The 23,611-nt window shown below is 39.1% G+C and overlaps 1 protein-coding gene across 2 annotated transcripts in view; it reads right to left on the reverse strand.

Annotated features, from left to right (window-relative positions):
* Window positions 1-3,505: 3,505 nt before the first annotated feature.
* Window positions 3,506-23,611, reverse strand: part of CDH11 (cadherin 11) — a 146,837-nt gene continuing 126,731 nt past the window's right edge. For both annotated transcript variants that reach the window (XM_059043679.2, XM_067020115.1), the window contains exons 12-13: window positions 9,049-9,300; window positions 3,506-6,685 (exon numbers count right to left, since the gene is read on the reverse strand). In XM_059043679.2, the coding sequence (XP_058899662.1) occupies window positions 6,189-6,685; window positions 9,049-9,300 (749 nt within the window). In that variant the 3' untranslated portion in view covers window positions 3,506-6,188. The remainder of the gene's footprint in view (window positions 6,686-9,048; window positions 9,301-23,611) is intronic.

Consider the following 23,611-nt stretch of genomic DNA (forward strand, 5'->3'; position numbering starts at 1 on the left):
ATTGCATGTTTGTGGGAAATGAAGTTCAGAGAGGTCAAGGTACCTGGCCAAAGTCACACAGCTAGTAAGTGTTGGAGCCAGGCTTTACACACAGTGATGCAATGAATGCCACACCCAACAAGGGGTAGTATATTGCTTTTACTCTTGAGCTGAAGATTTGAGGTTCATGAGGTTTGAGCTTTAGACTAGTGTTGCCTCTGTGAGCCTGTGACAAATGACCATGTGCCGGCCATCAGCTGATTAAAGTGGCAAGAGCTATAAAATCACATGTAAAAATGTATTAAAACACCTTGAATGAAGAAGGCCCTTTTATGAAGACAGTAGCCTCTGATCATAAAAATCATTAGCTGAGTTAGACTGCAAGATGAAAATTCAGTTCTTACTCCCAGTCTACTGGGGCCTGACAAAGGCTCCAGACTGACATTTTTTTCCCCCCACACAATTTTAGTGCAATGAAGAGGATGGAATATCAAACTTCTCTGTGAAACATATTATAAAGAGCCATGACATGCCTAATCAGTTTCTTTTATATTTGATTTGCAACATACTGTAGAAAGACTGCAAACCCCAGCAAAAAGAATTCACAGTCCTGCCTCATGTATCACTTTGGACTTGGAAGGCAGGCTGGGCATTCAGAGGTGTGACTAGACCCTATTCTCCAGCTCTGTGGTGAATGGCAGCTTGAAGGAGCATCCATCCCAAGTTCTTACTGCCAAGCTTGAGCTAAGTCGGTGATTATGAGCAATAGTCATTGCTGTTAGCTCTTCAAGTTTAAAGGATAAAGCCCTTGACCAAGGTGGGAGAAACGAGATCTATTCCCATCCAGCTTTGACAGTCACCTCCTGTGTATGTGTTGGAGAGATACTTAGCCTCTCTGGTCTAGTAAGGTGGGGATTGTAGCACATACTTTGTCTTCTCATAGGAATAAGATCAGTGTCGCATCTACTACACATTCTCCCACACAGTACGGGCTCAAATAAAGCCTCATTAATTGAAGAAAAGAATTAGTGCATTAATGAATACTCCCTTCTTATTTTTCAAAGCATTTGACATACAAGGATAAGGTTTATGCTTACTAATTATCCTTATTAATAGAAGTAAGGTCAGCATTACTCTTCAACACCAGAGGGACTTACTTTACTGTCGAAATACTCCTTTAAAGTTGGGAGAGACCAGTGAAATCCAATTATAAATACAGTCACTCCTGAGACTTCACCACCTGATGACTCTTACTCCACATGCCCAGCCCTACTTCTGTAGTGAGCTAAGTGGCAAATCCATGTTTCTGATCACCTAGTTCCATCTAGCTGCCACACAAGCATCTGTAATTTACAAGTCCAACCCAAACTTAACTCAACTTCTTTCCCCCTAAACCACTTTTCCTTTTGGATTTACAATCCCAGATACCAAGAGCACAATCCACTCAATTTCTCAAGTAAGGAATAAATGAGCTCATGTTTCTAGAGTCACTAACAGTTCCTAGAACAGGGCAAACCCTTAAAATAAGGTAGCAATTATACTGTTAGTGTCAATACCCTTTTCCCAATCCCAGGTTTCAGAACAATATAAGGGAAGAATAGTAATAGTATTAGTATCTCACTGGCATTCTCTAATCGGTCATCAAATCTTGATCAGCCTGCCTTATCAGTGTACCATCATTCATTCAAGTATTTTTTAAAAATCTTTATTTATTTTCCTTATTTATTTTGGCTGCATCAGGTCTTAGTTGCGGCATGGGGTATCTTCTTTGAGGCACACGGGATCTTTTGTTGCGGCGCATGGGCTTCCCTCCAGTAGTAGCATGCAGCTTTTCTTTCTCCAGTTGTGGCGCACAGGCTCCAGAGCGTGTGGGCCCTGTAGTTTGCGACATGCGGGCTCTCTCATTGAGGCACGCAAGCTCAATAGTTGTGGCGTGTGGGCTTAGTTGCCCTGTGGCGTGTGGGATCTTAGTTCCCCGACCAGGAATCAAACCCGCATCCCCTGCATTGGAAGGCAGATTCTTTACCACTGGACCACCAGGGAAGCCCCTCATTCAAGTATTGACTGATATGTTTCAGACAAAATGCAAAGAACTGGGAATACAAGAAGACAAGATCCCTGCCCTCTTGGGGCTTGCATTCTGGTGGGGTGGTCGACTGACAGATACAGGAAAAGCCAATAAGCATAATAAGTTTACAGAGTTGTAATTGATACAAAGGAAACCAACAGAGAGTGAGCTACTTTAGATGGAAAAGGGGGCACATTTTGTCTGTATGAGGTACTAAAAGGTGGCCAAGGTGGCTGGATCTCAGTGCACTGATAGGAGAATGGAGTAAGATGAAGTTGGAGAGATTTGCAGGGTGCTGATCATGTAAAGCAATAAAGTAAGGGAAATGATATATATTTAAGACTTTGGGAAGCCAGTGAAGAGGTTTAAGTTATGGAGTCATGTGGTCTGAGTTGGGAGTTCATATCCCTCTGGCTTCTTTGTGGAGAAGTTGGGAGCAGGAGATCAGCTAAGAGGCTGTGTTCATCCTTCAGGTCAGAGATGATGATGGGTTAGACCAGGCTGGTGGCAGTGCAGAAACAGCAAAGCCTTGACTTTTTTCCATCGCCAATTTACTGAATTATTTTAGGATACTTCTATCACATTTTGACATTCATAATAACCCTCCTGACATGCCTCTAGGTTTATATGCTCCTAATCTGTCCTCCACATTGCCTGGCAGCTAGATTTGGCCAGTCTTCTGCTCAGAGATCCCAACTCACCCCCCATTGTCCTACAGAGGCTCTCAGAAAGAGGTGGAAGGATGTTGCATAATTACCCAGGAGCAATTTCAAATACTATTGACCAGGTGTCACTCCATACACAGGGTTATACTCTCTGAGTATAATGTGAATGTGTATTTTTTAATGAGTTCTCCAAGTGATATAGATAATCTGCTCTCTTATTTTCTCCATCATACCAGGAACAGTGGCATATAAAATGCAACTTAGCTAAACACAAGATCTGTCCAGAAAGGCCATGATTGGCATACCCTCCATTCACAGTTAATATCTCACCATATCCTGTTAACTGGTATCACAGTTATCCTCACCATATCCTGTTATGTCTTTTATTTATTTTCTTCCCTCAACTCTGAAGGAGAAGAAATAGCCTGATGCATTGTCTGGGGAGGTGGGTGGGCATAGAGGTAAATAGCTGATTACAAGGCAAAAGGTTAGATATTTTGGAAAGGGTTGGAAAGCCTGAAACACATCAGAAAGCAAGATTCATTCTGCAAGCTTGAGAAACTAGCACAGGGTCTACAAAATAAGATTTTGATGAGTGAATGAAGGAGTGAATGAATGATGATTGAAACAATACCTACTACTGAAGGACAAGAATAACAAAGCAGAGTCCTTTCTTTAGCTGAGTCCATGTCATAAAGCAGTGATTACTTTATATTGAAATAAGGAAGGACCACTTAAACTAAGATTGCTTTTAAGGTAATATGTTCCAAATGAAAAAAGGACTCCACTAGTTGGGAAAGACATTTTATTCCCAAGCTTCTAAGAGCGTTCTACAAACAATAGAGGCTTAAAGTAAAAAAGAGAAGATAAAAAGAAAAAAGAAAAAAAGAAAAACTAGTATTTTTAACTATTGAAAAGTAGACAGCCTTTTTAAAAAAAAAATTAAACATAAAAAATGTGAAACTGTAGTTGTCAAATCTAATCCAAATACATTCCTAGAAAAAAGGATCATCCACGGTGACAGGCTTACTTACAGCTGTATACTTGTTTAAGTGCTATTCATTTTCTTTTCTTTTTTTAAAAATTAATTTATTTTTGGCTGCGTTGGGTCTTCGTTGCTGCATGCGGGCTTTCTCTAGTTGTGGCAAGCAGGGGCTACTCTTCCTTGCGGTGTGCAGGCTTCTCATTGTGGTGGCCTCTGCAGGCTTCAGTAATTGTGGCTCACAGGCTTAGTTGCTCTGCAGCATGTGGGATCTTCCCAGGCCAGGGCTCGAACCCGTGTCCCCTGCATCGGCAGGCGGATTCTTAGTCACTGCACCACCAGAGAAGCCCTGGTGCTATTCATTTTCCTTTTGAGTTATTTCTTCACTTCAAATTCAACTGGAGATCTGTGCAAATCTAGCAAAATATTCTTTGGATTACAAAAACCATATAAAAAATGAACAAAACCTGCAATTATGGAAGTCTTGAGAGTGTGCAATCCTTCACTGAAATGAAAGATTCCAAAGTGACATTGTCCACAGAATTTATTCCGTTGAAGTGTTCAGACAATTTGATTTAAATGCAAAGGAATATGGAAGTGAGCACTTCATCAAAACATTTCTCTTTGTATGCATTTTGACTGAGTCATAAAAATAGTATGTAGCAGGATATCAAGAAATTGCTTGAAACAAACTCCCACAATAAAGTTAAAAAAAAAAGATAATCTAAAAATTATCTGCAATCCAAGAGAAAGTGTGTGCCTTCTGTCTAGGGGAAAGAGGAAAAGCACTTACAGCATAGCATAACCTGTGTATTATTTCCCCAAGTATTGCTATGTTTTGACCTTTGGCCCTACGGAGCAGGTGAAGTGTCCTTCATAGAAGTCCCAACCCCCCAGGCAGCAAGATGGGACTGCAGGAGACTGCAGGCATACTCACAGATCAAATGGCATTGACCCTCAGAAGCCATCATGGTCCCTGTCCTCAATTTGAGCTTATGGCCCAAAGCATATTTTAAAACAAGGTTTGGAAATGAATTGCTCTTTCTTTGATCAAACTTTAGAATGCCACATTGTTTTAAGAGGAGTTAAAATTATAAAAGGAAAAACAAGCAGTTTCAACTGGCAGAGCCATTATGATAACCTGGCAAGATCATAGTAAGGAGAAATAGAATAACATTGGAGGTCTGATCTGATAACTACACGTGGCAAATGTATATTTTTGACTCTTCACCCCACAACCCTCAAATGCTCGGTATGGGGCATAAAATCTACATCTTGAACTTCAGAGTTCTGATAGTTTCATTCCCTCATGGACTTGTTTCTCATAATCATCAAATTACTGATACACAAGATAAATGCATATTTATATAACAAGTATTGCAAAATCATAGACTGACCTAGATCTTTAGCATCCTTCTTTTATAGAAGATGCGTGTGAAGAGAAGTCAGGAAGCTAACACCGAGAATGTACAAAAAAGCTTTACACAATGCTACAGAATCTTTTCTGAAAAAACATTTGTAAAACATTTGATTTTAAATAAACAATAAAAGCAGCAGACTACAACAGATCATAAATAGAGTTATTAAAAGATCACAAATATCTTAAATTAGAATTATAAATGGGTCATTAGAAATAATTTTTTTCAATGTTAAGAATCAAACCCAGAATTAAAAAAGAATCTTTTTTTATTTCAAAGGTTGCTTCTTATATTGAAGCTCATATTAAAGCAACAGTACAATGTTCATAAAATATAAGTGTGATGCCGTAACATTTCTTACATGTCAGAATACTGATATTTGTATGTATACTAAAATAAGAACTTTAAAATTGTACAAATAGATACATTAAAAATGACATAGAAATAGGGCGCCTCTCACTGAAACAAGACAGTTATATCTGGCACGTATTAGTTTAAGATGAAAGTAGAAGCAAAAAGATTTACAAGAATCAGCAGTAACAAGATTGATACTCAAGAGACATAATTGTACATTGTATTGTACATACATTGTATGGGTTTAAGCTGGCTGAATATTATATATTTCAAGTTTAAAAATGCACTACATACAGAGTGTCCATAGTTTAAGGCGAAATTACAGCTCAGAACTGTTGTCCTTTCTAATTTTGTGGAAGCTTCTTTGACAAATTTTAAAAAAAAAGAAGAAAAAAAGACTTAGATGTTCATAACACATAAACAATTTCCCTTCATTGTGAGTTCACCGTTAGACTTCCCCTTCTCTTAAATATTTTGTATGCCAAGTGGTTTTCCTCTAGCCAAGTTGATAAACTTCAATATTTGCCTTTTTGTGAGAAAAGGTACTTCACAGTATTTACCACTTTGATGTCCTTGCAGTTTTATTAAATGTATCCTCTCCGTAAAACTTTGCTTGTTTTAAATGAGCCTTTCCTTGTTTTAAAAAAATACCTGTTTACATATCTTCTAGATTCTTCAGAACACCAGACACAGTTCTTAAGGCCAAACTTGTATCGTTTTTGTTAAGAGTCGTCATCAAAAGTGTCTTTGGAACCATACAAGTCCGCTAGTTTCTTAAATCGAGGTCCCCAGTTCTGTAGGTAGTCATAGTCCAAGTCTGAATCTGTGGTGGCCGACTCTAAGGAACTCAGGGACCCGGCCACAGAGCCCCTGCCTTCGTAACCATAGATTTGGATGGAGTCATAGGGCGGGGCGGTTGGGTCATTATCTGCCTCCTGTATTCTCGTGTTGATGAAGTCATCCACATCCACACTGTTGGGTGCTGGCCGGAGCCCAGGTCTAGGCATGTACTGATATTCAGGTTTTATGTCTTTGCGAGGGATAAATCCATTGATACCATCAGGGTTCTGCAGGGTGGCAATATCAAAGGCTTCTGTGTCTTCTTCCCCGCCCCCCTCATCGTCATAGGTAATGATGTTCTCACGGACATCTTCTTCCTCGAAGACAATGAGTGGTTCTTTCTTTTGCCTTCTCAGTGTCACAAACAACACTACGATGACTACAGGGGAAAAAAAAAAAAAAAGAAAGGAAGCATAGGTTAAGCCCAGTCTTCTGGGTTCTTTTCCCAGGGAAACTCTGCTTACCTTAAAGCATGGTGTACACATGCTTCAGAACTGGGACCAGTCTATGAAATGAGAGCTTTACCTGGAATCCCCAAAGATGTGCAAAGTTGCCCTCCACCTGGCTCTTCATCTGCAAAACGCTTCCAGGAAAATATTATATCCAAACAAACTGGCAAGTTGGAACTATTTTGAATTTTTACAAATGAATCCGACACTATTTGGAAGTCATCTTCAGAAGAATTAGGAAGATTCTAAATAAGTCCGTCTGCAGCCTCTTAAAAGTGGCTTATGCCTGTTTCTTTTTGCAAAGGAAGACAGCTGCCTCTCCAAAGTTTACAAATCAGGACATTCAGAGACTTGAGGTCCTAACTTTCTACAGGAGGTGCTGAGCCCCTGCCCAGAGTTCTGAGATGGCGTCAGCATTGACCTTACTCTACCTTTATAAGAAATCTTATCATAAGCATGGCTAGACTCTCTTCAGACCACTGTATAGAAGAGGGGTAGTTTATAAAGACCCCCAAGAGACAAATGACAAATCTTCTCTATTTATCTGAACACAGGGAAACAGCATCAGCTGAAACTCCAGATGAAACCACTGTAACTGTCTCTTCCCTGGGAGAGGGGATTCCACTAAACTCAGGGCATCTAGGATGAATAAGCAGAGTTCCTTATAAGGAAAGCTCTGACACTGTTTCATTCTCTACCAACCCCCCCATCTCCCCACAATGTTCCATTGGAACACTCGCCCGCACACTCAGCAAGATTGAAGAAAATGTTTGTGGCCAAATTTGGCAAGTGACTTGAGAGCCCCTCTGGATCCACCATCACTCTGAGATGCAGGGATGAGGGTCTGCACTTGACCAGACTGTGAACGGCTTCCGGTGCTCACCAGGCAGTGTCTTTCCCCTATGCCTTCTTTAACAGCACCTTCACCAGGACCACTCTTTTTCACTTTCTTTGCTTTGCTGACTCTTTATCTTTCATCACAAAAATCCTTCCTGATATCCCATTCTGATACCAGACAGGGCTATTGGTATCCACTTTATGTACCCACCTGGCCGTCACCGTGACACGTGTCACACTGTTCACACATCTGCCTCCACCACTAGATTATGAACTTCTCAGAGCTTTTCTGTTTTCTGCTTCCCCCTGGTTGGACTATCCATCCATCCCAGCCCCTTTCTCCAGCTGGGAAGCTCTTTCAACATATGATAAGTACGTTACACCTTCCAAGAAGTTGTCTCTGACCTTCCCAGTCAATGTCAGGTGCTTTCTACTCTTGTGCCACCACTGCTTAAGGTTCGTATCTCTATCATGGTGCTCACCATGTGCCTCTGCAATATCTCTGCTCATGCCTATTTTCCTCAATAGACTATGAACTTTTTGATCACTGAGATCTTGTATGATTCTTCTCTTTATCCCCCAGGGCTGAACACAGGGCCTGGTACCCAGAAAATACTCATTAACTGTTGGTTGAACTAAACTTGCTGGCTCTTCCCGATGTGTCAGGGACACATTAATTCATTCAGTGAAGAACTAACCATCATGGAACAAGTATAAATTTGATGTCAGGCATACTTAGATTTGAATCCTGATTTTTTTGTCATACACGAGTTCTGAGACTTTGGGACAACTGATCTAATCTTCCTGAGGCCTGGCCCTGGTAGATGTTACCTGCATCAGCACATTCCTGCTATTACAGAGTAAACCACAGATGGGACCATGTGCAGAAGAGGGGCACCAACTCAGCAGGCAAGTGCAGGAAAAGCTGCTCTGGGGTCCCCATGAGCTGATGCATGCACCCAGATATTACATATGACATCTAGAGGAGGGGCCAGATCCAGCTTCAGCCAGGCCAGTCTTCATCCAGTTCCTTGAGTCCTTCATAGACCGTCTTTGACATCACGATTATTCTTTCTACCTCTAACTATTCTCATTCCTCTTCTAAGGCACACCACTGTTCATATACTAGGTATCTGCGTAAATTCCTCTCCTGCAAAATCTCTGATGTTCAACCCCGTCCCCTGCTGATGCCCCCAGATGTCTTCTGCTACGCAGTCCTGTGATGCCTGGCATTTGCTCATCACAATCATCCCCCAACTCGGCTCTAATGCTTGTTAAGTTGACTGTTCCCCCACAGTACCCTAAAATACATGAGCATGCAGGCACCACCTCTTTTTTGTCTCAAATTGCCTCCACGGTATATAGCACGATTCCTGGTAACTTGAGAAATATATGTTTCAAGGACGGGCATCTGGTTGAAAGGCCCTTCCTACAGGTGACCTGGGAGGTCCCTTACCCAGGAGAATGACGATGCAGGCAAGGATGGCGATCAGTGCCCCAGTGCTCAGGCCGGCGTTCAGGATGTAGGCCTCTGCGTTGCAGGACAACAGTGCCCCGTTCACATCACACCCACAGACCTTGATGGTGAGGGTGTTGGTGCTACTCATGGGAGGGATTCCACCATCGCTGATCACGATGGGCAGGAGGTACAAATCCTGCTTCTGCCGACTGAACCCTCCGCGCCGGGCATACACCCCTGCGGTGTTATCTGTTGGAAGAGGGGAGACAAGGTGTACTCGCAGAGCAAGACCACGGAATCACAGACTTCACATTTTTGCATTCAGCTTGGCTGATCTGAATGTGCTCTTCTCACCACCAAGGCTACAACCAGAATCCTCCCCACTTGTTCTTTAATCTAGACATCTATAGAAGCCATAGTCATTTGGCATGACAAGGATCCCTGAGTTTTGTCCCATCTCGAAACGAAACGCAGAAATCAGCTCTTTTTAATTTCGTCGATATGAGTGCCTTCAGTGGCTGGGTAACCACACCATTTTCTGTTTGGGTGTTGTCCCTTTCCTCAAATACAAGAAGTATGGGCTTCAATCTCACACTCTATGTTAATATACGATAAAATTAAATATATAGGCGAGTGTGAGAAAAAACACATAAAACCCTTCTTTTTCATGTTTGCACTTTCCCTACTTCATGACAAGCCTTTGGCCAGTTTTTTGAGAGATTTCTAATCCACCCTCAAATCTTGCCCAAACTATAAACCCACTTAAAAGTCCTAAAGGAAAATATTATCTTTAAAGTGGAAATATTTTATAAACCCAGCAGCAGGTTTACAGTTTCTCTGAAATTCAGCCACCCGGTTAAACATGTCACTCCTGCTTAAATAGATGACGTTTTCTCTGCTGCTCACACAACACAGCCCACATCTACACGGTGGATCACCAGATAGTTCCCTGATCTAGATTTTACCTTGCCTTCCAGGCTCACGCCCGCCCCTTCCCACACACCCCAGTTCAGCCTGCTGTGCAGAACTCATGTCTGTTCCCCAGCACACTACACTCTTTGTACGCCTTGGCTTTGACCCTTTGCTTTAATGCCCCCAAAGCCATTCCTTTGATCATGACAAGTGAGCTTCTCAAGCCTCAAAACTGAATCCAAAAGTCACTTTCTGGGAGCCGTTTCTAGACCTCTCCCCTCATCTCCTTTGTGACCCATCCCACTGTACATTCCTACAGAAATCAGCCTCCCACTCTTCTGTCATTATTTGGTGGCATAACTACTTGGCTCTCTCCTAGACTGTGAACTTCTAGAGAATAGGGGCTTTTATCTGAGTCATCTCAGTCTCTCCAGTGCTGGACACACAGCAGACATTCAATAAATATTTGTTGAACAAATGTCGTAACCTTGTTCTGGGAAAAGTTTCACCCAAGTTCCAGATGTTGGTTTTCATGTATTTCCCAATCGTTTGTAACCCATTCCCCCAAATGCTTCCTCATCATATTTTCTGCATATCTCTACCAGCCAAAAAGAATTTTTCCAGGCCATATGCTCTGCATTTGGAAAACATCACTATTATAAAACTATGGAAGTTTTGAATATACTCCATCAAATTACACACACACACACACACACACACACACACACACACACACATACACACACACACACACACACACACATCCTCAATATGGCACACATTTTTTTGTGTGAGTTAGGAATCAGTAATTTATAGCAATAAGAATGTTATGACCAACATGATGGCCCAATAGCCAGCATGCTTTGAATGGATTGACAGGACCATGAATTAGCTCTTGTGGTAGGAAAAATTATCTTAGAATCTAAAAATTGAATTCATATACTTTACGTAGTATATTCTGTGTGAGATAAAAAATATATACAAATGGCAGATTCAGTCTCATTTAGGACTGAGCAGATATTCTGAGTATTGCAGAAGGCAAGGTGTGTGTACCTGCTGGCTTTTGGCAAGACTTATTTATGATGGATCCTCTGCTCTTTGCTGCCAATCTCTCAATAAAAACAGGGCAGAACAGCTAGACCTCATTTCTGTATTTTCTGAAGTTTGTGTGATTGGTATATATTGCTCTTACCACTGGAGGAAAATTATATGTACTATGAAAAATCATGAAAAAATAAAAATAAGCTGGTCAAATAGAATGTTAACATTCAGTTTCCTGACCGTTCTTTCCTCTTCTAGGCTATAACATTGTTGTATGCTTAACAAATACAAAAAAATTACATATCTACATATTAATTCAAATGTTATTTTTTCCATCTCATAAATTTCTTTTGAATTCAAGTAAGACTTTTACAAATTAAGTGTTAAAATATGGACCACATTTTAATGATCTGAAATGTCACAAATGCCATCATAAATAAAAATGAATATGAAAAATTTATGAAGAAAAGCAAATTAATTGCTCAGTCAAATATACCTCTCTGATACAAATGACATCCCCAAGAGGGCATTCACTTAGTTTATCTATTGGGTGCCACCCTGTTACCCGTGTAGTTTGGAGGGAATGTGACCTGAGTGTTTTTATTTTTTTAAACCTGTGGAAGCCATCATTTTAAATCTATTTTTCAATGTGTCATCCATGCAAGACTGTACCTCCGGATGATAGCAGGCTGGCTTACACATGAAGGTAACTGAAAATCAAACACTAATGGAAAACATGTTTCTGAGCAGGACACCAGCCTGCGAATTCAAGATGTTTCACATTCTGAACAGCTGAGTCCTCTCAGACACACTGTAACTATGAAATGAAAGCTCATCAAAGTACCCTGCTGACTGAACCATTTACTGTCTCTGAGTGATTCATCAGTAGAATCTCGAGAACTTTAAAAAAAATGTCTTCTACTCAAACATGTTTCACATATGGATTTTAAGATTAGTTTGAGAGATGGAAAACAAATGGAGTGAAAGTCTCTTCCTGGGCATATTCTAAATCCATGCTTTAGAATGAGTCACTTGTCCTGTCAGAGCCCCACTTACTCACCTTTAAGATGAGGACACTGGTTGATATCAAGCATGCCTCATGGGGTTGCTATTGGAACCAAATAATATAATAAAAACCCATGGTTGTCCTCTGGCCTGTGCTTCCAGAGGGCTCAGGAATCATTCTACCAGAAAACCTAGCACCAGTATTGAGATCCTCCAGGGATGATGAACTGGTGAAGGGTAGATATGGTTAGACAAGAAGCATGTCTAACCAGACTAGTTTGGCGCTTAGGTGGTTACTGTGGTACTTAGGTGGTTGCTGTGGCATGAATGCATAAAATATCCCCCCTTTAGATCTAAGTGGCCCCAGCACCAATGGGGGGGGATGAGCTTTTCTGGGGGAGTGCCATATCAGAGGAGACAGTGCCATGTTCTCTGATAGTCTTTCTTGTGGTCCATTCTGATCACTGATCTTTTACTAACAAAAAGAGCCACTATGGGCAGGGACTCCATGAAAATCAACTCTAGAAAAACAAATGGAAAAAGAAACAAACAGTAATAAAAAACCCTCTAGGAAATCAATTTTGCATCTTAAGTTTGGCTACAGATTCTCTCATCTAAATTATTTTAATTAGCCAGCTACTCCCTATCTGTCTTTGTGAGGGTCCCCTTACTTTGGATATATACATTTCTGAGGTTTATTGGTGACCCAAGAAAAAATAAGAGCTTCTGTGAGGACACATTTTCAGGGAAGTGTCAAAATGGCTCCATGGTTAATAAGATGAGGCAGAAAATGACAAATGTATGGATTTTTAAATTTCCATCAAGAGATTTCTCAGATCCTTCTCCTTTATAAAGCTTCCAAAGAGCAAATCTCTCAGTATTGGGGGTCAGACAGAACTGGGTTTGAATCTAGACTCTTCTACATATCAGTTGCCTGACTTTTAGACATGTTAGGTAAATGTCTTGATTTGCTATATTCTCATCCAGAAAACAAATAATTTTTAGGGTTAAATTTGATTCCAGGGCTTCCCTGATGGCGCAGTGGTTGAGAGTCCGCCTGCCGATGCAGGGGACACGGGTTCGTGCCCCAGTCCGGGAAGATCCCACATGCCACGGAGCGGTTAGGCCCGTGAGCCATGGCCGCTGAGCCGGCGCGTCCGGAGCCTGTGATCCGCAACGGGAGAGGCCACAACAGTGAGAGGCCTGCGTAACGCAAAAAAAAAAAAAAAAAAAATTGATTCCATTCATAAAGGTACTTAGCATAGTGCCAGGCTGTCGGAGTTGCTCAGTAAATATTAATTCTTTTCTGGAAGCTCTCCTCTTGGTACAGTAGACTAATGAGGAAGAGAAACATATTGACAAAGAGAGGAAAGTGAATTCTTGGAAATGTCATCGCAATTTTGAATGCAGTTGCCTACATAGAAGGGCTCATCATCCAGAGGTAGGAAGATAGTTCATGCTCTTCAGTCCTGGGTGATATATTTCCCATGGTAAGAAAATGTTTTTCAAGCACCTCGGTGTTTCATCCTGACACCCAATGTTCTCCTCCCTGGCCACAAACATGGAAGCAGTTAGCAGTTCCTTTTTCTTACCCCTACGTAGGCAAAAACTTGTAAATGAGGCTATAAATTACTAGTATATGTGATGTACAAATTGTAGTATTTCTATTAATGGAAAACAAATTCAGGTTTCAAATTTTTATGGCTACAACCTGGACTCCTAATCGTATGCTGTTTTTATCTGCACACTTTGTCATTACACTAACAAAATGTAAAAGTTCCTGATAATGATGTCTCCATGGTACCAGTTTAGAGATGCAAATGTATGGGCTATGATGATGATGTCACCCAGGGGAGGAATATATACAGCTGATATTAAAAGGGAAAATTATGATAGGGGAGCAGCCTTTGATACATAGACTGCACAGGGTGCCAACCTTGTATTAGGTAAAAAATTAATGGGAACAGGGCAAAATGGGCAGTATATGGGCATAGCCCCTGCATATTAACAACTTGAAAAGAGGAATCACTGAAGCAAAGGATTAGTACTTTCTGCTCTCACCATGATGTCAGGAGAGAGGCTTGGCCTAAGGTGAGAGAATGTTGCCCCAGTAGCTTTCTTAAAGAGCATCTTAAGATGATCTTCCTTACCACTTCTTTTCCTCTGTCCCTCTCTGTTCCAAAGCTAAAAATTCCCCCACTGATCAACTTGATCAGAGATACTTTAGCCTGTGAAGATAGGCGCTGTCTGCATCAGACTGGAACCCATCTCTTGAGACTGTTAAAGAAAAAAAAAAAAAAAAGATATGGAGAATCTAGGCCAAGCCTTAAGCCTTGCTCTTATTTAATTCACTTCTGACCTAAATCTACCCACTCTACCCTTTCTACTCAAACCTCAGAGACAAAGTAGATCTATCTACTACATTAAAAGCTTCCACACACTTGAAGACAGTTATACAGTCACTAACAAAATAATCATTATTTGATTACTTTCTTCTGGGTCCTCTCTACTTTCCTTAGAAATGTGGCAATAGCTGTATAGAATAATGAAAAAATATATATATATAGTGTGTCCCAAAAGTCTCAGTGGAGTTTCAAGTTTAATAATTTCAGAAGTACACATGCTATACAATTACAAAAGACATCATTGAAAAGTCTAATTATTTAGGTATTTTAATACTCATTTAGAGATGTGATTTTTGAAAAATTAATTTCGATTTTTGAAGCCAGTATTTGCCACCTTGAATCTGAGGGAGGGACTGAAATAATAGAAATTTTAAATAACATTTTTAAAGTTTGTAGCGTTAATTTTCTGATATGACTAATGCTTAAAGGTGAGCTTAATAGCTTGCGTATATATCTTTTCTTGTCTTTCTGAACACCATATGAGCCATCTATCTACCCGTAGTCACTGTTCATATTTCATATTTCACAGTCTATGGTAACTGTTTGAATGTCTGTCCTCTCCATCAGACAGTAACCTCCCTGAAGGCAAGAACCTTGCTCACTCATCATTGTTCAGTTAGCAGTATTTTGTGTGTTAGAGGAATAAACAGTTGAAAGGTGTTTCTTTCACTATATCTCAGCATCCATCTGATTTTACTGATTAGCTTGCCATCAATTTCCAGACTCTATCTTCTCCCACTTTGTACGTTTGAACCCAACTCGATCAGCGCTGCCTCTATCAATATTATAGATCTTGTTCCCGGTAAATATCTTCATCTATTTGTCTCATTATTCTTTTCTCATTATTTAGGGTGAGTCAGATTCAACTAAGTAACATTTATTGAGCTGCTAATATGTGCAAACCTTATTCCTTGTTACTTCCGCCTACCTTACCCCAAAGAATTTTTAAATTATGTGAAGAAAGTATAATTACCTTTATTTTAAATGAAAAGAAATGGAGAAACAAAGAGGGAAGCAACTGATCACAATAACATGGAAAATACAAACAAAGCTAGGATTCAAACTCCTCTAGGTTTCACTCTATTTTTCCCAGTGCATAGCGGACCCTAGAATCCTGATATTATTGCATGCCAATTACATTGGTTCTTTCTTTTTTTAACCAAATTTCCCCAGCATGGTTAGTTAATTAGATGGACCCCATCACAGCCTGTAGCTAAATCCAGATAGACTCAGGTCCCAGATAAAAGAGCTGCTCTTAGAAACCTAAGACATTTATGTCAGAGAGACCTACAAAGAATTAAGGGCACTCATTCAACACCTCTCTTCCCATAGCACTTCCAGAAACACACACACCTTCAGAAACAAACCAACATGCAAGGGGCAAAAAGAAATCTATTATTTTCTCAATATTTTGGAATAAAGGAAATGCTACAATGAGGTAAATTCTATGAGACTAGTCTTAAAATATTAATGCAGAAAATTGTTGATCCAAGACGCTGTTGGCTGTAATGTTTCCCCTCTAAATCAAGGAGCTACATACTACAGAGGAAGGGGGAGGATCATGATCTTTTACTTAACACCTTTGATACTGAGGGATCAGCAAAATACAAAATGCAAAAAATAACACTGTGAAATAATTGCCTATGTGCATGTGTGTATGAGGCATCTAAGTGTACCCTATTTGTGGTATCAATAGACTTTTCATTGTTATAAATTATCACATCCCTTAGAATCAACTCTCCCTCCACTTTTGTTAGAGTACAATTTTCTCCTTGGTGATAGGGAGGGAGAAAGGAATATATTTATTGGTTTAAGACAAGGAAAACTACCAAGGAATTCAGTGGGATATAAATATTTAGGGTCTTTTAGTGAGTTGAGAAATCCCAAGAGTAGTTAAGTCAGTGACCAGAGGGAACCTTGAAAGAATAATCTGTCTGATCTACCAAAAAGACCTATTTCTTTTTCTCTTGGGTTGAGGAGGGGGTGGGTTTCCAGATAAATTATATTCTGTGTTGGACAAACTGCAGCAATGAATTTCAGGCAGAAAAGAGAACATAATTATTTATACAGTGAAAATAGCAGGGCATTAAAAGCCATCTGCCATTTTGATCTGCCAACAGAGCATCTTCCATATTGAAGCAATTAAGGGGGGAAAAAAGTTCCCCAGAAATCTGTTTGGCTATCTTTGAATTATAAAAGTGAAAAACCAGAAGCATATTTAGATGATTTTTGGTGCTGCTCATCAAAAAAAGAACTGTCCTCAGTTTAGACCAAAAAGCGGGGTGGCGGGGGGAAGAGGAAAGAAAGAAAGATGTTTGCCAATTGGTCTAATCAGGGTCAATCTGTCTTGGCTATCTTTCCTTACCCAGCCAAGCCTGCTTTGCATACAAACTCTTTTTTGTTCTCTCTTTTTTTTTTTTTTTTAAATTTTTAAAATTTTTTAGCAGTTCAAACTTAACTCTGAATGTATCAGGAATCAGAGCTCATTTGATCTATAACTTGGTCAATATTAGATAATACACTTGCAAAATAAATACATTTGAAAGTCACCTCTTCCTGGATCCAAATCTTAGATGTCCAATATAACTTTGTGGAATAATAAATAATGAAAGGATGGATGGATGGATGATGTGGTATTGGCTCCTACAGAACATTCCAACACCAAAAGATGGGTTGTCTTTTTCAGCCTGAAGCTTATCTCATAACATAATCATTTTTCCACAGTAATAACTAATCCCTGAAATGTCAGAAGCACATTACATATCTTTCCATCTACTCTTTCACTTTAATTCATGCATTCAGTTAACCCACTTTTCTTAAGTTTTGGGGTACAGCCCCCACAGAGCTCATATTCTAATGGGAAACAGACAGGGAAATGTATGCTTAGAACGCAGAGTGATAAGAAAAATACTAGAGGTTAGAGCAGTGTTCCTGGTGCACAGAGGACGTAGCATCCAAATGGGCTGGGGATGTCCAGTAAAGTTTTCCCTAAGAGACTTCATTTATGGTGAGACTTGAAAGAGGTGGTATAATAGGAAGTGGGGGTACATTTTCCACAGAACAAAAGCATGGACATGTGAGAGCATGGCATATCTGGGAAACTAAAGGTGGTTTGAAGTTTCTGGAGCCTAAGTTTTAAGGTAGCAAGAGAAAGGAGATAATAGATGCAATGTTTATGGGAGGTAGATCATATCATTTCTTGCTCACTAGGCTATAAATTTTCAGTTAAATCCACCAGAAATGGAGACCCATAGAAGAATTTTAAGAAGACATTATCAGTAAGGGCTGAGTTAACGGGGGGCAAGATTAGAGTCAGACAGCCTGTTGGGAGGCCATCATGATAGCTACAGCTCCTCTGCAGGTAGGTCATGAAATAGTCACTATCAAAATTAGCTGTGCTTTCACAATATAACTAACTTTGCTGCATGAGCTTTTGGGAATTTCCTGACATCTGGGACTATCTGCTAAAGCCAATATTTAATCTTTAACTCTTGCTCTTTTCCCTATATTTTATCATTGTTTAGAATAAGAGGTTTGGAACTTTAAAATATGAAGTTCAGTATCAGGATATGTCAATTTAATTTATCAAGTCATTAGGTCAAGGGTCAAAATCATACTATCTCTTTGTTAGATCCAAAAATCGTGATTAAAAATTGAACATCCGTTTTTTTAAAATAAAATGCTAATGGAAAGGAAACTTCCTAAAATACACACATACACCGCAACACAAATCTTAATTTTAATCTTCTTAATTTTAATCTAACAACCAATATTATGCTTAATGATGAAACTCTAGAAGTAATATCCCTATTAAAGTAACAAGTAAAGCCATTATTATTGCTATTATTTAACATATAAAATGCAAATCTAAGCAATTTGTAAAAAAACCCACAAATATTAAAAAAAGAATAAAGCAAATTATTATTATTTAATTTTAATATAGCTGTCTCCCTAGAAAACCTAAGAAAATAAGCTTAGAAGTTATATCTCTTTAGAACAATGTCCAATAATAAATGAACTAACTAAAAGAGCTATAGTTTATACTAAAAATTGTCACTTAGAAAATATACAGGGCTTCCCTGGTGGCGCAGTGGTTGAGAGTCCGCCTGCCAATGCAGGGGACATGGGTTCGTGCCCCGGTCTGGGAAGATCCCACATGCCTCAGAGCGGCTAGGCCTGTGAACCATGGCCGCTGAGCCTGTGTGTCCGGAGCCTGTGCTCCGCAATGGGAGAGGCCACAACAGTGAGAGGCCCGCGTACCGCAAAAAAAAAAAAAAAAAAGAAAGAAAGAAAAAAAGAAAAAATACATAATTTAAAAATCTACCTCATAATAGTATCTAAAATATAAAGTAGCTAGCCATAAACTTAGTAAGAAATGCATAGAACAAAAATGAAAACATTCCTGATGGTAATAAAAAGAGAACTGAATCAGTGGAAAGTCAGATCATGCATGCTTCTACATAGGAAGAATATTTAAAAATTCTTAGTTGTTAAATTAATCCATAAATTTAAGGTAAACTCAATGAAATTCATGAAGATACTTATCAGGCACCTGAAAAATAATTCTAAATTATACCTGGAGGAATAAAGAAACTAAAAGCTAAGAAAGAGTAATAAAATGAAAATAATGTAGACAAAACCCTTGTCAGATTTTAACACACATATTATACGTGTGCAACCGTTAAAGAAAAATATGATACTATCATGAGAATAAATAGAATAGGGAGAGTTGATAGTCCAAAAAACAAAAATCTAATAATAGGTAGGTGAAAATAAGGATGGCGTTACAAAGCAATTGGAAATGACCATTTCTTAAATGATATTTAGGAAATGGCCAACAAAGGGAGCCTGTGTATTTATTTCACATGGATAAATGATTGAAATGGGAAACATGATATATAAGAAAGAAGATAAGCTAGGTGAATATCAATATCACTTTTCCATGAGGAAAGTCTTGCTAAGAATAATTTTAAGCAGAAAAACTGATACAAAAAGTGCAACATCTTCACTTTAGAACATAGCATCAGGATTGAAAGGACATTGAAACATTGGAGAAATCTATGCAATAGGTATGATAAGTCACAAGTTAACAGCATTAAAAGATGAAGAGACTTTATAAATCAATTGCAAATTGATGAATATACAATTCAAAAACTGGGTGAAGGACATGAGTAGCCGATTTATAAAGCAAAAAAAAGAATCAGGGAATTCCCTGGTGGTCCAGTGGTTAGGGCTCCGGGCTTTGACTTCAAGGGTCACGGGTTCGATCCCTGGTCAGGGAACTAAAATCCCACATGCCACGTGGCCAAAGAAAAGAAAAAAAAAAAAGGACTTCCCTCATGGCACAGTGGTTAAGAATCTGCCTGCAAATGTGGGGGACATGGGTTCAATCCTTGGTTCCGGAAGATCCCACACACCATGGAGCAACTAAGCTCATGTGCCACAGCTCCTGAGCCTGTGCTCCAGAGCCCTCGAGCCACAATTACTGAGCCCGCGTGCCACCACTACTGAAGCCCGTGGCCTAGAGCCCATGTTTTACAACAAGAGAGGCCACTGCAATGAGAAGCCCACGCACTCCAATGAAGAGTAGCCCCTGCTCGCCGTAACTAGAGAAAGCCCGTGCACAGCAACGAAGACCCAACACAGCCAAAAATAATAAAAATAAATAAATAAAAGCAAAAAATAAAAAGAGCTTCAATTTTAAAAAAAAGAATCAATACTTATTTAAAAAATCCTAACTTTACTAGTAATGAAAGGAATTGAAAGTTTTAAATGTGATTATAATTCACTTATCAATTTGTGAATCATTTAAAAAGAATAATAGTATCTAGAATTGGCTTGAATGTGAGGAAATGGGAGCTTACCTATTTTACTGATGCTATTATAAATTGGTACAATATTTCTGATAGGCAATTTGTCAGTTAAGTATCAAAAGCTTCTGATACAGTAATTCCACTCTAGGAATCTATCCTAAAAGAATAATTAGATATTTGGCAAAGGTGTGTGAAAACAATGTACTTACACAACAATAGTCAACTGATATCATATACCCTTGTAATGAAGTTAGGAGAATATTTAGGGAAAAATATGTTGACATAAGTATACTGATGCTGAAAAATGCATATCACGTATTATTATGTATGGAAAAAAGCATACATTATTTTATGGTTGCCTTTGTGTGTGTGTGTGTGTGTGTGTGTGTGTGGTATGCGGGCCTCACTGTTGTGGCCTCTCCCGTTGCGGAGCACAGGCTCCGGACGCTCAGGCTCAGCGGCCATGGCTCACGGGCCCAGCCGCTCCGCGGCATGTGGGATCCTCCCAGGCCGGGGCACGAACCCGTGTCCCCTGCATCGGCAGGCGGATTCTCAACCACTGCGCCACCAGGGAAGCCCCTGGGAAGGGAAGCCCCTGGGAAGGGAAGCCCCTGGGAAGGGAAGCCCCTGGGAAGGGAAGTCCCTATGGTTGCCTTTTTTAAGGATCAAAATATATACCAAGAAGAAGTCTGGAAGGCTATAAAAATTAGCAGTGATTATTTCTGGATAATATATTATCAAGTTATTTTATTATTTCTAATTTTATTTCTGCCTGTTTGTATTTTATAATTTTCCTACAAGGAATATGTATTAATTATGCAGTAGAAGAAACTTATTAAATTCTTTTCAAATATATTTTACAACAATTACTATGGCTGTGATTAAAATTAAACTTGAAGTACAGTTTGTCCTTTTCTATTCACACTTTCCCTGGAATACTAGATTGATGAATTTATTTTAGATTTTTTCTCTTCTGAAGATTGTTGTTATTTGATTATGGGGTAAACAAAGATTTTTAAAGAAAATAATTAATTAGAAAAGACACAAGCTCTATATTCATAATATATATAGGGTTACTACATGAGACAGGACCCTTTAAACACTCAAACATTTTAGTTCAATTCACTTATTGTTAGAGTGACCTTGGGCAAGTCTCTGAATCTTCCGATGTTTCATATTCTTTCCTCATCTAGGAAATGGGAATAAAAATATCCAAAATGCCTACCTCCTAGGGCTGTTTAGGAACTAAGTGGAACAATGGCCATTAGCAGGTTTTATAATACAATGAAGAACTACATAAATGAGATGGGCTAGTCTCAGTATTTTTTTCTTTGCACTTTTCTTATTCATTACATGTTCCTTGTGTTTTTTAAAGATGCCATAAGTCTAATATTTTCAAAGTAAATGCATCTCAAAGCCTGGATGGATCAGCTCTTCATTTCCCCAAACAGCACCACTCTTGATATTATTAGCCCCAGATGGACTCAAATGTTGAAGCGTTATCCAGTGTTCTACTTTCCTGCTGCCTGCTGAGTTGTCTTTGAAGCTCGGGCTGTAGAATGGAGTAAGATAAAAATGAAATAAAAGGCTTGTGTGTATTAAGATGGCTTCCCCTCTTATATTTTTAAAGAGGCCGAACGCTTATGCCGAGTTTAGGCAAACACAATCCTGATTATTTACATGGCATGATGGAAGTAAGCACTCAAGGAGAGAGAAATCTGATGCTTTTACTCAGCATGCTGTAAACCAATATCTCATGCTTTCTATGGAAAACATTCTCAGCTGGGAAATTTGGTAACTCAGTAGGCTATTAATAGGATGTGGAATGTGATTACTCTTTTTGGATCACTTCAATATGTAATTACTTTTAGGATCTGGTAGAAAGAAACTCTATTAAATGATAATTATAGGACTGTATTTGCTTTAAAGTTTTGTAGTAGCTCTAAACATGGGAGTTTTCATTAACTGTTTGCCATAGTTAATAAAGTCATTTTTCTTAAAAAGTAGCAATTCCCTGCAAAAGTGGTAGCTCCACAAAGGATTAGTTTCTTATAGGAAAGGGCAGGGGAAACAGATTGTGCAGTAGGTTGGCTTCTCCGTGGTAATATAATCTCTTTGAAAATATAGATGGCGTTCCCTAAGTACTGTGACAAAGTGAAATATTTATAAGTCCCTAGAGAACAATAGGTCTTAGTATAATGTTTTCAGAGGGTAAACAGCAACTAAATATTATTGCACACATAAAAAGAAGACAAGGCAGGTGATGGAGGCAAAGTTGGCAAAGAAAAGCCTAGAAACACCAGCTGTTTCAGGAGGTATCCAGCGATAAACAGGGATATTGCCAGGAATATATGCAGCAATTAGACCTCAAATGTAAATTGGGGATTATATGAACACAGAGATATAAGGATCATAATGAAAAGCTCAAATCAGTCCAAGAAATAATAATAAAGTATGCCAGGTTATATCCCCCCAAATCCAAGGAGCATGGGGCACAGTGGTTTAGGCTGCAACCTCTAGCCTCTGAATATCCAGGTTTAAAATCTAGGTCTCGCTCCCACATGGCTGATTTACTTAATGGCCTGTCCCTCATTTTCCTCATCTTCAAAATGGGAATGATAATAATAATTACCTATGATTCTGTTGAGAAAATTAAATAAAGTATGGGAAGGATCTTGGCACGGTGTTTAGAACATAGTTACTGGTATGTGTAATATAGATAACACTGATAATGGTGATGGGGAAAGTAATATTACTTATTAGATTAATTTAAGATCCTATAAACCTGATCTCAGTCATCAAGAAAGCAATATATTTATAACCTTGTACATAGCTAGCATGTGTCTAATGAAAACGTGTGTTCAGAAGGACCACAGTTTATTCCTATGTCAAATCATGGCATTTGTCTTCCTGTTTTTACAGATCTGCATTGTCACAGGCTTATAGGAACAGGTGCAGGCCAAATAGTCTTGCCAGGAGTCAAGAAATTTATTTTTGATCTTGGCTCTGCTATGTACTTTGTCAAGGGACTGCATCACTTTGGGGCCTATACTACAACAACAACAAAAAACAACTACTTTGAATAATTTCCAAGTCTAGAACCTCCTTGACTAATGAAATGAGAAGTAGAAATCACATCAAATTTTTCATGTTTACAGAGGAGAAACAATGCTTTATTCATGCCCTTCAGGCAGTAATTCCATAACTACCTTTAGGTATCAAGGTCTGTACCCAACCACATTGCATTAAAACTATGCTGGGAAGGGAAGGACAGCTGAAAGATTACATTACCTTACAAGGTTGAACTAATCTCTTTTAATGCTTTACTTAATATCAATATTCATAAAGCCATGCTTCCCCCTAAGGATGTATCAACCTTTTAAA

This window comes from Kogia breviceps, chromosome 18, assembly GCF_026419965.1.
Source record: "Kogia breviceps isolate mKogBre1 chromosome 18, mKogBre1 haplotype 1, whole genome shotgun sequence".
Classification (NCBI taxonomy): Eukaryota; Metazoa; Chordata; class Mammalia; order Artiodactyla; family Physeteridae; genus Kogia; species Kogia breviceps.